This window comes from Punica granatum, chromosome 8, assembly GCF_007655135.1.
Source record: "Punica granatum isolate Tunisia-2019 chromosome 8, ASM765513v2, whole genome shotgun sequence".
Lineage (NCBI taxonomy): Eukaryota > Viridiplantae > Streptophyta > Magnoliopsida > Myrtales > Lythraceae > Punica > Punica granatum.
This window is the reverse complement of record NC_045134.1, coordinates 6,493,320-6,506,678: the sequence shown is the minus strand read 5'-3', so window position 1 is coordinate 6,506,678 and position 13,359 is coordinate 6,493,320. Positions and strand designations below refer to the sequence as shown.

The following is a 13,359-nucleotide window of genomic DNA, read 5'->3' as shown; positions in this document are numbered from 1 at the left end:
AGAGGACGATTGATTAAAGATCTAAATCTATGCTTGCTTCGAGGCAGATAATTGCTTAATCATTGCATTGGCAAATTGATGAAAAAATATCTAAGAACTTTTTTAGTACGTTTCATATGATATTTGAAAGTTCACTAAGCACATCCAATTAAAATTTGGGTCAAGTTAGTCCACTAAAGTACGACACTCTATCAATCGTGAATTTTCTTCATTAGCAACACTTCACCTACGAAATCTTAATGAGACTGTTGCTGATAGTACGAGTTATGAGCATATGAGGAATCTGGATCATGACATGATGGTCTAGTTTCGTGATAATTAGCTAATGTTGGGGCTGTCTGAAAATGGTGGAGAGTTCAGGGGTCAAACCATCAAGAGGAAATAGCTGAGGCGGTTAATACAGTTCGGAATTACAGCTAAGGCGCCACGTCGGCATTAAGCCGGGGGCAAAATCGTAAATTAGCGAAACTGTCGGCTCCCCCCGTGTCTCTCTGACCTTAAACCATGGGTTAAAATCTAACCATGGTCTCGGGGTTTCTTTAAGGTGCGGGGCCTTCTAGCGTTCTCTCTCTGCTCTCTGCTCTCTGCTCTCTCTGTCTCTCTCTCTCTCTCTCTGATCGAAAATATACCCACCAAAGTTAAGAGAGAGAGAAAGTAAGAAAGCGTCGGTGACTCGCCCTGAGTTAACTCACCGTGTCGTCGCTCTTCTTCGTCCTTTTTACACAGAGAGGGAGAGAGAGAGAGAGAGGACGGAGCAGCATTTAGCAGCAGCAGCAGGAGGAGGCAGCAGAAGCAGAGATTGGGTAATATATTTAGTCCATCGACGCCTCACCAAACTTGAGCTAAACCTTCATTGGCATAGAGAGAGAGAGAGAGAGAGAGAGAGAGAGAGAGGGAAGGAAGCTCATAGAGGGCAATGGCGGATTCGAGCGATTCAGTGTCAGTGGATATGGACACGTACTCTCCTCGGGGAAAGGTAACCTGCATTCTCCGTCTCCCCCTGCAATATCCAATGTCTGCTGTCGATGCCCTTTTCCTTTCAATGACTGTTAGGCATTGAGTTGAGATTCAGCGGAAGAAGTCCTGCTCACGTTAGAGGACGATGACGTCCTCGTCGAAAATCCTGGAGCTGAAATGGCCGCTTGCAGAGAGGATGCGCGGAAAGTTTGATTTTTTTTTTTCAATTCTTTTGGTGGTATATCATGAGCTAGGGCTGGAGAGAATTGCATACAGATTTTGTCAATTGATGAGCCCAGTTGAATCCCTGGATTGAATTCGTTTCGATGACGTTGAAGCTTTCATCCATTTTTTCCAAGCTTTTCTTTTCCTGTTTGTTTACGCCATTGAAGTTCTGACTAGAATTAATTGGTGAATCCTTAAATTGGGTTTCTAACGTTAACCTTTGAGCGATATTTTCTGCTATTAAGAGCTGGTGGGATTCCCCAGTTCGTGTGACGGAAAAGGGCAGTGATGCTTTCTCGTTGATGGGAATTGAATTCTTCGGTTTCCTTAAAAGGCCCAACACTCCACATGCTGTCCGGTTGTGGTTAAAAGAATATACTTGTCTTGGGGGCTGGCATGAGAAATTCTCCTCTACTTGAAGCAAGTGCTGCCAGAAAAAAAAAAAATTGGCGTAAAAGCTTTTGATGAAACTTTTAACCGATTTCCTTACATGGGGTGGATACATCTTTATCACATTTCTGGATTAATGATTCTTGCCTTTCTCTCGTCATTGGTTTCTCCTCCATGCAATTCATCCTTTTGGTTAATTTGACATGGGATGTTTTCTGGACTTGTGTCTTCAGGAGCACCTAGTGAAAACTTCATATGGACTCGTGTCGGTTGCTGTGTACGGAGAGCCCGACAAGCCGGCCCTTGTAACATACCCAGATTTAGCTCTCAACTGTGAGTGATAATTGAGTTCAGATATTGTTTGTTCTTTTGGTTTCATGTCACTCGTTTCTTTCCCTGATTTGCTTACCCAATAGTACTTTGATTCTTTTAGCAAATTTTTATTGGAATGGTGAAATACGTTATTTTGGTTGCTGTTTTGATAATAATCTCATAGATATTGAAGAATACTTTTGAAGTATTTCTTTGTTTTCCGGGGACTAGGAATTTAAGTCTACACTCATAGTTCTTTTCTTTGGACGGGTATATTTTTTTGTGAAAGGACTTTTTATAACTTTTATCAACTTTTGTTTCTTGATACTGGCATGCCCCCGCTCTTTCACTTACACCATAAATCTGTCTTCATTTTGCAGATATGTCTTGTTTCCAAGGATTATTTTATTGCCCAGAAGCATATTCTTTACTGCTCCATAACTTCTGCATATATCACATCAGCCCTCCTGGACATGAGGTTTGTATTAAATAGCTTGCCTATACCTTGTGCTTTGAAGTGTATATCATGTATGACTTGTTCTATATCCTCTATGGATACCATGATTCACACTGTTTCTTATATGATACTTTTTTAAGAGGTATTGCAGTTGGGAGCTGCTACCGTTGCCTCAGATGTTCCTGTTCTCTCCACTAATGACTTGGCGGATCAGGTTGCTGAGGTTCTCAACTTCTTTGGGTAATTATCTTCTTTTATAAAGCTCAGCTGAATATAAACATGCTATGTAGTAGTCTTCCCTTTCATTTTTGAATAGTGGTGCATCTTTAAAATGTTGTTGGTACTCTTTATTGGAAAAGTTTAAAGCAATCATTTTCATTCTTTTGGCTTCTTGTAATATTAGTTCTCTTGCTATGAATGAACCTACCAACCACGTACTAGCAGCTGAATAAACCTCTGAACCTGAAACGATTCTTGTAACTTTTGATTTGGCTTTTTCTAATTAACTATGCTTCAATCAAGGGCTTTACTGCGTGCCGGTTATTGTAATCTTCCTGTCACTTCAGGCATTTAGTATTTAGATGTCTTTAAAATGTTGTTGGCCTGTAATGATACAAGATAGTAGCCTGAAAAGGATGTGTTCATTGACACATCTTACCCGCCACAAAAAATTGAAGCTGTCATTTTCTCTCTTTTGACTTCATAACTTACAATTAATATTTATTTCTTAGATATAGAACTGCTGGAGATGAGATAAGCAAAATGATGAAAACTTGTACACCTATTCTAGTTTATTTCCCTAATTTTCCGTCACTAATTACTTTCTCAGGCTAGGAGCTGTTATGTGTATGGGGGTCACAGCTGGAGCTTACATCCTCACTCTGTTTGCTGTAAGTTGCATGTTGATATATCTGTTTCAAAATTCCTTTGTTTGGTTTTCCAAACCCAACCTGAACTTTTTGTTTGTGGTGACAGATGAAATACAAGCATCGTGTGATTGGTCTGATACTTGTGTCTCCTCTATGCCAACCACCGTCATGGACAGAATGGTTATACAATAAGGTGGTTAACCTGCACGCTACTTGTGTCTTGTGAAACGCAGCAGTATTCATCTTTTCTTTCTTGCTTCTCTCGTTTTTCCTTTCCTCACTTGTGTGTAGGACTTCAAATTCTTTGCAGGTCATGTCGAATTTACTTTACTTCTATGGCATGTGCACAATGGTCAAAGAGTTACTGCTGAAGCGTTATTTCAGTAAGGTAGTGGTCAAGCGTCGAGCTGAGCCTATAACTTTTATGTTTTCAGGATTTAATTTCAATCGAGTATATATTTAATCTTTGGAATTTGCAATTGCAGGAGCTTCGTGGGTGTGCTCAAGTACCTGAGTCTGACATAGTTCAGGCGTGCAGAAGGGTATGATCTCCCAGTCTTTTCCTTAACTTCTATAACAAGTGAAGGCTGCATAATTTATTTCAAGTAAATCTGATATAAGCCCATATTTTTCTCACAGCTGCTGGATGAAAGGCAGAGTTCAAATGTTTGGCGGTTTCTTGAGGCAATTAATGGGTAAAAATCCTTGAAAAGCTGCATTTTGTGGATAGATAGTCTTTCCATGAAGAATTTAGTGAGGAAACAAATACCAGAGCTGAACTTTGAAAGGGATTTTTGTCATCAGACATACAAAACCAAAATTTCTTTCACAAGATAACTTTGCTACTTCTGATATCATTCTGCTGCAGAAACATCTGAAGATGTAACTAGAATGAGAGAGAAGGTAATGGTTGTTTTTCTGAGGATTTAAATGAGCATTATCTTTTTGTCTTGCAGGAGGCCCGACATTACTGAAGGATTAAGAAAACTACAATGTCGAACTCTGATATTCGTAGGAGATAACTCGCCATTCCATTCGGAGGCTATCCACATGACTTCACATCTTGATAGGAGGTTCACGGCCTTGGTAGAGGTACCCTTTTCTGCCCAACCCTTAATTAATGTAGCGAAAGACATGACGACGGGCAGAAACTTCAGTTTTTTAATTGACTACGAATTTGATTTTCTGGAAATTTAAATTGATAGGTTCAGGCATGTGGCTCGATGGTGACGGAGGAGCAGCCTCATGCTATGTTGATACCGTTAGAGTACTTCCTCATGGGATATGGCTTATACCGGCCTCCGAAGTTGAGTGTCAGCCCCAGGAGCCCCTTGACTTTATCTTGCATTTCACCCGAGCTACTTTCGCCCGAAAGCATGGGCTTGAAGTTGAAACCTATCAAAACCCGAGTTTCGCTCGAAGTATAGCAGCAGGAGGATCGATGAGGTGAAGGAAAAGACGTAAAAAAACAAAAAAATCGACCTTTTCTTTTTTGTACTTTACCTCTAAAAGAAATGGAAAACCAGAGTGTAGATAGAGGAAGTAAAGAGGAGGATGTTAATGGAAAGATTTAGAAAGAAGTCGTCATTCTTTCAATTGTAAAATCATAAAGGAGTAAGTAGTTTGAGTTGGGAGGGCGAAGTTGTCTGTAAATTTTGGAAATAATTGTCGGACAAGTCAAATAAAATACTGATTCAATGAAATAAATACAAATATCTTCTTTTCGGGTATTTCGCTTAAGCTTCTCAAGTCTTATAATCGACGACCGATTGAAATTATAATGGTTGTTGAGCTCTAATGTGGGCTGAACTGTGAATCCTCACCTAGCTCAAGGATGTGGTTGGGGAATGTAAGTTTCCTCGTTTATCGATCGAGATTGAAAAATATTTGAATAAATCGAGGTTCCATGGATGTAGTAACAAGAGAGAGTTAAGGCAAACGTAAGAGGACGTCTCCGTCCTCATACCTTGCCATTTGGGATAATTATATCCCAGAAAGGCTTGCATATTCATTCTGACCGCGTCGGTCACAAGCATCGATTTCTTCAACTCGGGTCGAGGCTCAAATATTCTGGCCCTCAGCTGTAGAAGAGACTACAGATTTCCCGATGCCGGCAAAAGAACACGAATATCACGAGGTTCGAGTGTGCTGATATTAACTTGATTCTATTTATAATTCATCTGAGAGCTTTACTACGGCATACATATAACAATATATGCGTTTCTTGCTACCATTCTAAATAACGAGGCATCTACTGGGAATTCTGTGTTTTCCTTTGGCTCGACATCTAATTTATGCGGAATCTTCTACTGCTAATGCTACTGCAGCTCCGATTAAAGATCTCGGCTCGCTCCTCCTCATCCCCACGGTGAGCCTTCCTTCTGTTCAGTTCTGCATACATCTCCTCGATCATGGGCTTCCAGAGTCGTACTCGAGCATTTATGAACCAGTTAGATACCTGCTCTCATTAAAATTGAACGTAAAAGGTCAGAACAGAAAGTAAATACTATGTTTCATCGTGTAATAGCTGCACGGTTTTGCCGGAAACCTGGTTTTTCAAGACACCGAGCAATATTCCCAGCAAACCTTGTACTAGAGAAAGTAGGATCATGACAATGGATCGATTCATGTTTTGAGATCTTCGGGTTCAACATGTTCCTAAAATAGATATCATGCCTTATATATCTGCGTTTCTAAAGCAATGTCCTGAATGTCATCGTTACTCTCGAGTTTAATATGTGTAATGCTTAAAAGTATATATACCAGAAAAGAAGAATTACCTGACTTCTTGTCAACCCGCTCTTCAATGCAAGTAAATGCTTCTCGGCATCCTTGGGATATCTGAAATTCATTAAAAGTGCTCGTTATTCGGATCCTCATTTATCTTTCACATGGAAGACTAGTTATAGATGCGTATTTTACGTATTCTGAGAGAGGTTCATGAAAACAGGTCCAGATTGATCCACAGAAAACGTAGTTCTTCATTAAAACAAAGAAAGCATGGCAACTTGATCCCGTATTCGTTTCATGCAGGCGAAAACACCACGAGAAATGTAATTCCGGTCTCCAGAGAAAGAGATGCACAATAAAACATGAACTTCTCCAGGAAGAGATTAACTCACGGGTGGAGAAAGTTCTGGAACATCCAAGCTCGAAGGACTGAGACCGACTTCTCCGGTAGCCCCCTCTGGGGTCTCCACAGCTGGTGGTCTTTCCTCTTGAGCTGCTGGAGGGCCCACTGCCTCTGGACCAACGAGGCCTCGAGAGACCTCTCCCTCTCACTTGATGACCCCCCTAGATAATCGAGGCACTCCCGTTCACCCATCGAGAGAATGTGACTACTTATCCTCTCCCGGAGGTTCTTGTACAGGATCGAGATGGTCTGAAGTGCGAAGCGAGTGTGCATCTTTGGATCCAATTCTGTGGCAGCGTGAAATGCTGAGATCACTGTGTGGATCTCGTCCAAGCATTGATTGTACCGGTCATCGACCTGTGTCCAAAGTAGGAAACACAAAGTCCCCAATGCCTCAAAAATACTCGAATCTGCCTGGTTATCGAAAATCAATCCAAAATCGAACAGCCCAGAACAGTTGCTATAATTCTATAGCTCGATAAATGTAAGAAAACACAAATCAAAATTGACATACCGCTTGTAATAAGTTGAGCAATTGAGTTTTCCTCCCTTCGATTTCTCGTACTTTTCCAACCGGTTCCACCATAAAAACATCTTGGCAACTCGATGACACCGTGTTACTGATCCCGGCACCCAACCCGCCAGATAAATAGCTCACTGAGTCGAGATTTTCAAGTGCGTAGCTTGCAACTTGAGCGAGAATTTCTTGAATGGCACCAAGGTATTTTGACCCCGAGATCAACTCCCAGAACTGCATGGGCCTGTAAGGCCTGAACTGCAGAGAGATGTCCTGACTGTCGCACGAAGTTTGATCTACCATCTCATTGTTACTTATCTCTGATTGCTGGTCCATGACATTCGCTGAACTAATTGCCGAAGGTTGGGATGTCCCAAGGCTCAAAGACAGCTCCCTGGTAGGATTTGGTGAAAAATAGGGGTTACCTGGTCTAATATTCATGCCTTCTGATGATACCCACCACCCATTTGGATCCAAATTTCCTGGGAAAGTGCAGGCTCTGGTCCCGAGCTCAGGAGCAGGGACATTATTTTTGTAGAAATCCCACTTACTCGGTCCGGCTATATCTTCATATCCACAAGTCCCGAATGAAGAACTAGAAGCTTCAATGAGATTCAATGACGAGTTTTCATGTCTCGCATTTAAAAAGGTCGCCAAAGCAGAAGCTGGGATTGGCATATCCGCAGGAAACTCTTGGACTGAAGATCTGTGAGAGGAGTTTCCAATGAAATTTCTTCCGAGAGACGAGATCGAAAGATCAGGATTAACATGGAACTGGCCTTGGAGGTCACTGATAGGCTGTCCTTGCAGGGTTGGAGTTACTGGAAAACCAGCCATGTTAGTGAATGCATCCGTCTGGACAAGAGAGTTTGAGGCCGATTTGGTTGAAATTTCATATGGGATAGCACAGTTTCGGCCAAACATACTTTCAGCATCATGAAACATACTTCGCTCGGTCATGTCAGAAATTAGAAAGATCCCTCTCTTATTGACAGAAGACCTTCAACAAGCCCAAGTTGGAGTTTCAAGTACCTAAAAGAGAAGACCAACTATGTTATACCACAAATGACATTATGCTCAAAAGCTATCGAGAAACATAGAAAACCATTACTAATTTATTATCAACTGTCTTTGGAAAAAAAAAATCCTCAAACAACCTTTTGATCTACCGAAATAAATGACAACATCGTCGAGCAAAAATGGATAACAATTTATGATTAAATCAAATTATTAATAGCTATTTGGTCAACAACATATCATTGGAAAGACAAAATCTGCCGTGCTATAAATTGAAAATATGAAATTCCTTCAGCAAAGAGCACAAAATCTTCATATTCCCTTTATGTACTTAATAAAAAGTAATAAGAACGAAACACAGAAACATCAGAATATCAAAATAAACCAAATCCATTGTAGTGTGGAAGCACAGATGGCAAGGTTGTCTCTGAAACAATGCCTAAAAACAGGACACATAAGTGGCATCACAGAGAGGCTAATTGGGATAATGCAACATTAAAACATAAACTGACATGGAAGTGAAGGTGGAAGGTTAAAGCAAACAGAACTCATCCACTTGACAGAATGCTAGGAACCTAGCACTACAATTACAGATAAACTAGCATCATATATCGAACCTTTAGCAAAACTGACCTCACCATCAACTTGAAGAAGAGGAGTTGCTATCTCCAAAATGGCGGACAAGAGGATTTCCTCCACACAACCTACACTTCACAAACAGAAGAATCATCTTTTATAACACCCCATGTTATGTTGCTCCTCAAGCAATTCGCAGAACCAGAAATTGCCAAGTCATACGGTTTTGTTTTGCTTTTCCTTTTCTCTTTCCCCAACCCCAATAGGCAATAAAGTTGCTTTGTTTTGTAGTGATTAAATCTGTATAGGATGCTTCCTCAGAGGATCCAAAACAAGCCAGACCAGAGTAAAGTTTCCTCACAGGACAATGGCTGCCTCCCCTTCATAAGAGAGCAAAATCAAGAAAAGGGTCTGTTGGGGAGCAATTGAAATTTCCCCTTTCTTCCTCCTCCAAGCAATAAGTTCAAACTTTCTCAGACACAAGAAATAAAGAAAGATGGTTTCAGGAAGGGCTACTCTCATTTTTCTGCATTGAATCAGGTGGGAAGGAGAAGTGGGTTTCCTTTCTTTTCTTCTCTTTGCCCAAAACCCAAGAAACTGAATTTCAGAGCCTATTGCTTAATCACTCTCTAGTCTCTACCCTTTGGTGTCATTAAAGCCGAAAAGCTCAAAAAACACTAATGGGTGCTTGAAACTATGGCACACTTTTCTCAGACAGCTCTTTAAATGGAAGCAAAGGAAGTGTGAAGAGCCCAGGTGGTAAATAAGATGGACCCATTAGATAATGAAGTGCATTATTGTCTCTTACTCCCTTGCCTATCATAAAGCCAAAAGAACCACCCAATAAAACCATGAAGAAGCACCACCTTGTCTTAGGCCAGCTCCACTAATGGAAGTATCAAGAGGGCGCTCACCAGGCAAGGTCAAGGCTTCTGAAGATGTTTTAAATCATACTGGACCCATATAGATTATGTTCTCAACACACTCACCATTTGGAAGTCAATACACCAAAACCAGATGGACCCGTTTGGGCTAATAAAGACGGGAAGCTGCTGAGATTTCAATTGGATGCAAGTGATGACCTTTCTTCTTGCAAAAGAAGATCATGACAGGCAGAGAGAGCCACTCATTAGTGCAGCAGGCTTTAAGAGGGACCCAGCAAGCAGCAGCCCCACTCTCTCTCTCTCTCTCTCTCTCTCTATATATATATATATATATATATGTATATATCTACCTGTGATGATGATGATGGTAAAAATCCTTTGCTCACTATCTCCTCCTTCATCTGCATCACTGCAATGATCACAATCTAAATAATATCTGAGGGGATTCTCTCTGTTCAAACTTCTGTTCACGTCAGGGTCCTTCTCTCACAGTCACCCCCTTTTACTTCCCACTTTTTTTTTTTTGGCCCCCTGCCATGGTTTGCTTTGGTTTTGCATCTGTCTGCTGAGGGCAAGGGAGGGGAAGGGAAAGGGGTTTGCTTTTTTGGTCATTTTTTACAACAAAGCCAATGTGACGAGAAAGGTGAGGGAGGGTACTTGGGGGGAGTATGGGTAAGAAGGTTGCAAGACTTTCTCCTCAGAATCTAACCAGTGAGGCTCCAAAAACCAAATGAATTCAATTCAATCTGCAAGAAACAAACAGAGAGACAGTGTGTGAGACAGTGTGTGTACAGTAAAGTCATCAGAGTACTTTTTGAGAAAGAAAGGAGGAAGAGATCAGAAAGTGATGCAAGCAACCAAAAAGTAAAAGGGGGGCAAAGGATTTATTGCATTGAAGGGATGAAAAATCTATTTAATGAGAGAAAGATTTGATGAATTCATTTATATTTATTGAGGCAAAGCAATTGCCTTTGCAAGATTAATGCATGATCTAATGGCTACTAGAGCCTTTATTTATTATTATTTCGGTCAATAAATTTAGAGCATCTTATAATATCATTGAAAAACATCATCTTGAGTGACAACACTTATCTATTATCAGCTATCAATGATACCTACTTATAGAAAAAAAGAAAAACTATCAAACAAATAGATTGAGAGAAATTTTGATATATTCATTTAAATTTTTCAAGCAAAGCAATATCCTTTGCAAGATTAATGCATGATTAATGACTACTAAAGTCTTTATTTATTAATATTTTGACCAATAAACTGAGAGCATCTTCTAATATCATTACAAAATATTATCTTGATAACATTTATCTATTATCAATCATTAGCGATAATTACTTATAAAAAAAAACTATCAATCTGAGTCGTGAGTCACCAGTCTGGCAAACCCAGAGCTTGAAGCCCTGGGCTCGTTTGCAGAGACATAAACCGGTGGCTTGTGACCCCAGGATAGGTAGTGACCGCCGAATGAGCCCGTTTTTAGGCGAGACTCTTGATTTCATGATTTTGCCGATGTTCGTAGTCTAGATCTCGATTTCTGAGGTCGGATCTGGCCCTTTTAAGGTCAAATTTTGGCTTTGGTGCCTTTGGATATCTCCAAAATTGTATTAGTCGCCATTGGAGGTGGAGTTTGGCTGGTGGCAATGGCGAATGGTCCCTGATGATTGGCTTAAGCGGCAGCGAAAACGCAAGCCGGAGCTTTCAAAATTTTCGGCATAATAAAGGGCACGTCAGTAATTTCAGCGCTCATTCCCCATAGAGATTTACTATAGATGATGGGAAGTAGAGCATATGAGCATTCGGGAAATTCTACTATCCAGTCAATAGACGGTTCGTGAGGCCTTCATGACCTTGGATCAGCATCAAATGTCATGGAGGCCTCATGAACTGTCCATGCACTAGACGATAGAATTTTCTATGAACGTTCACATTCTCTTCGGGGAGAACGTGAGGTCCATACAGAATTTAAATTCCGATTTCCGATGACAAACAAAGTAGGGAACGCAAAATCCATACAAAATAGATCCTGAACAAAATCTGAACTTTGGCCCATAAGTGTTGTCTCAAGTGCATCAATTTCATAGAAGTTGGAGCTGAGGGGAGCTATTTTCCATTTTCTTTCGGGGTGGATTATGCTCACTTTCATGTAAAATGCATTTTCTCACGTTTTCAGAACCCCGATAGAGCCCTGTAATCTTAATAGGAAGTCACTCGACAATAGTTTGTCAAAGAAAGGTTACTATCAGATTGTCAAATGCATTTTTAATTTCAACACTTTTCTAATTCTTCTCTACGAGGATCTGTCAAGATTACTATCAGATTGTAGTTATTCATACTTTTTTATTTTTAAGTTCTTCCTATGAACTTGAACCTTTTTTTTTTGTTTGGTAGATTAACTTGAACTAATTTATTAGGTGCCCATATTTTTCATTTCATACCAAAGAAAGGAAACGTTTGATTTTTATTTTTATTTTTTTTCTGATGCCAGCAAAAATAGCTGCATTTTAGTGTACTTTATTTTATTTTTCTTTATGGTAAATGGTCAAAATATTATGAGTTTTATCAATATATTAAATAACACAATAACGCGGCGTTGGGTTCGCTAAAATGAAATTGGAGAAAATAAAATTGAAAAGAGGATGAAATTTGAATTATGAGAATTGAGGTTCTGATTCAAAAACTTGTTTGTTTGTAATTCAAAATTGGCCCGGAATAAAATAACAAAAAAAATATATATTTACCTTTCCTTGCCCACTGTCGCCGTCATCGTCACTGTCGCCGCCGCCGTCACCGAGCCGCCTCCCATCGACCTTGCCTGTTGGACCTCCGATGGATTCGATCCATAAGAGACTTGTTTTGCCCCCTAAAAAGATGCCAGATGTTTTACATTCTCTTTCGGAATCCCGAAAATACCTAGCTAGTAATAATATAATCTTCATAGAAGAAAGGTTGCCTCAATATTAATTTTCTCATGGGTAGAGTTCAATGATGTGGGCGACGTAGACCGTTCATTGCCAAACTGCTGCTTCAAAAACTGAAACACCCATAATAACGATGAAACACTAATTTCAGGTGATCATGCTTTTCATTTGAAAAATGATTCAATTTTTTTTAAGTGGATCGCTTTTCTAGAACTTTTTTTTTATCATGATCAGATCAACTTTTTATTGATGTATTTATAAAAGGAAAAAACTTTCTGTTGATGTTCTTTTTTTCCTCGATAAGTGCGGAACCTACTGCCGAACTCGTAATACAACATTAACTTCTTCTCTCTTTTTTTTTTGCTTGGAAAGGTAATTATACAACATTAACTTCTATTGATGTTGATTCTACAGAAAAAAAAATATATGATTTCTTAAAAATGCCACCACATTTTGATCTCATATTTCTTTTAAAAAATGATTCAATTTTTTAAAATTGACCACTTTTCTAAGCACTTTTTTTTATCGATATATGATCGGATCAACTTTTTATTGATGTATCTATAAAAGAAAAGAACTTTTTATTGATGTTCTTTTTTTCCTCGATAAGTGCGGAACCTATTGCTGAACTCGTAATACAACATTAACTTCTTCTTTTCTTTTTTTCTTTTTTTGCTTGGAAAGGTAATTATACAGCATTAACTTCTATTGATGTTGATTCTACAGAAAAAATATGATTTCTTAAAGATGCCACCACATTTTGATGCTTTTTTTTTATGGATATTGGATACCACATTTTGATGCCTTGCCTCTACATCTACTTGGAGACAGAGAAGAAAATGAAACATTGATCTTCTGTTAAAATAATTAAACTTACACATACAAAAGGATTTCTTTTTTGGGTAAAACAAAAGGATTATTATTTACATGATTTTACCAAATACAAGAAATTGAACTGCTTTCTGTGTAAATGTTTTCCTATTTCTCTAGAAAGATCCTCTTTCGCAAGATAAATAAAACATAAAAGTTTTTTTTAATGATTGGAGTATTCTAACTTCACCCAACTAGTACTTCGGGTCTCGTGCTCTC

General features: G+C 39.3%; 2 protein-coding genes across 10 annotated transcripts; one reads left to right on the top strand and one right to left on the bottom strand.

Moving 5' to 3' along the window:
- Nucleotides 1-576: 576 nt before the first annotated feature.
- LOC116188404 (protein NDL2) lies at nucleotides 577-4,940 on the top strand. The gene is made up of 11 exons (XM_031517744.1): nucleotides 577-976; nucleotides 1,806-1,905; nucleotides 2,265-2,362; nucleotides 2,493-2,581; nucleotides 3,171-3,231; nucleotides 3,317-3,403; nucleotides 3,521-3,598; nucleotides 3,696-3,752; nucleotides 3,850-3,905; nucleotides 4,167-4,302; nucleotides 4,416-4,940. The coding sequence occupies exons 1-11, from the start codon at nucleotides 917-919 to the stop codon at nucleotides 4,635-4,637; spliced, it is 1,044 nt and encodes a 347-aa protein (XP_031373604.1). The 5' UTR covers nucleotides 577-916; the 3' UTR covers nucleotides 4,638-4,940.
- A 398-nt stretch (nucleotides 4,941-5,338) lies between these two features.
- LOC116188403 (homeobox protein ATH1) lies at nucleotides 5,339-10,170 on the bottom strand. 9 transcript variants are annotated; one of them, XM_031517735.1, is made up of 6 exons: nucleotides 9,688-10,170; nucleotides 8,511-8,586; nucleotides 6,858-7,892; nucleotides 6,333-6,700; nucleotides 5,991-6,051; nucleotides 5,339-5,668 (listed from the first exon to the last, which is right to left on the bottom strand). In XM_031517735.1, exons 3-6 carry the CDS (start codon nucleotides 7,818-7,820, stop codon nucleotides 5,498-5,500), a joined length of 1,563 nt encoding a protein of 520 aa, XP_031373595.1. In that variant the 5' UTR covers nucleotides 7,821-7,892; nucleotides 8,511-8,586; nucleotides 9,688-10,170; the 3' UTR covers nucleotides 5,339-5,497. The 9 variants fall into 9 exon arrangements, with proteins under 9 accessions (XP_031373595.1, XP_031373599.1, XP_031373601.1 ...); XM_031517739.1 differs by having other exon boundaries at nucleotides 8,516-8,586; XM_031517741.1 differs by having other exon boundaries at nucleotides 8,495-8,581.
- Between the last annotated feature and the right edge of the window lie 3,189 nt (nucleotides 10,171-13,359).

What these genes read in the sequence shown, in the direction of transcription:
- LOC116188403 (XM_031517735.1), bottom strand. Translation starts at nt 7,820, where the DNA reads ATGACCGAGCGAAGTATGTTTCATGATGCTGAAAGTATGTTTGGCCGA. An exon ending in TGCTCAACTTATTACAAGCG is followed by an intron (nt 6,701 to 6,857) that starts GTATGTCAATTT and finishes CTTTGGACACAG; the next exon opens with GTCGATGACCGGTACAATCA. An exon ending in TTCCAGAACTTTCTCCACCC is followed by an intron (nt 6,052 to 6,332) that starts GTGAGTTAATCT and finishes AATGAATTTCAG; the next exon opens with ATATCCCAAGGATGCCGAGA.
- LOC116188404 (XM_031517744.1), top strand. Translation starts at nt 917, where the DNA reads ATGGCGGATTCGAGCGATTCAGTGTCAGTGGATATGGACACGTACTCT. An exon ending in CGTACTCTCCTCGGGGAAAG is followed by an intron (nt 977 to 1,805) that starts GTAACCTGCATT and finishes TTGTGTCTTCAG; the next exon opens with GAGCACCTAGTGAAAACTTC. An exon ending in TAGTTCAGGCGTGCAGAAGG is followed by an intron (nt 3,753 to 3,849) that starts GTATGATCTCCC and finishes TTTTTCTCACAG; the next exon opens with CTGCTGGATGAAAGGCAGAG.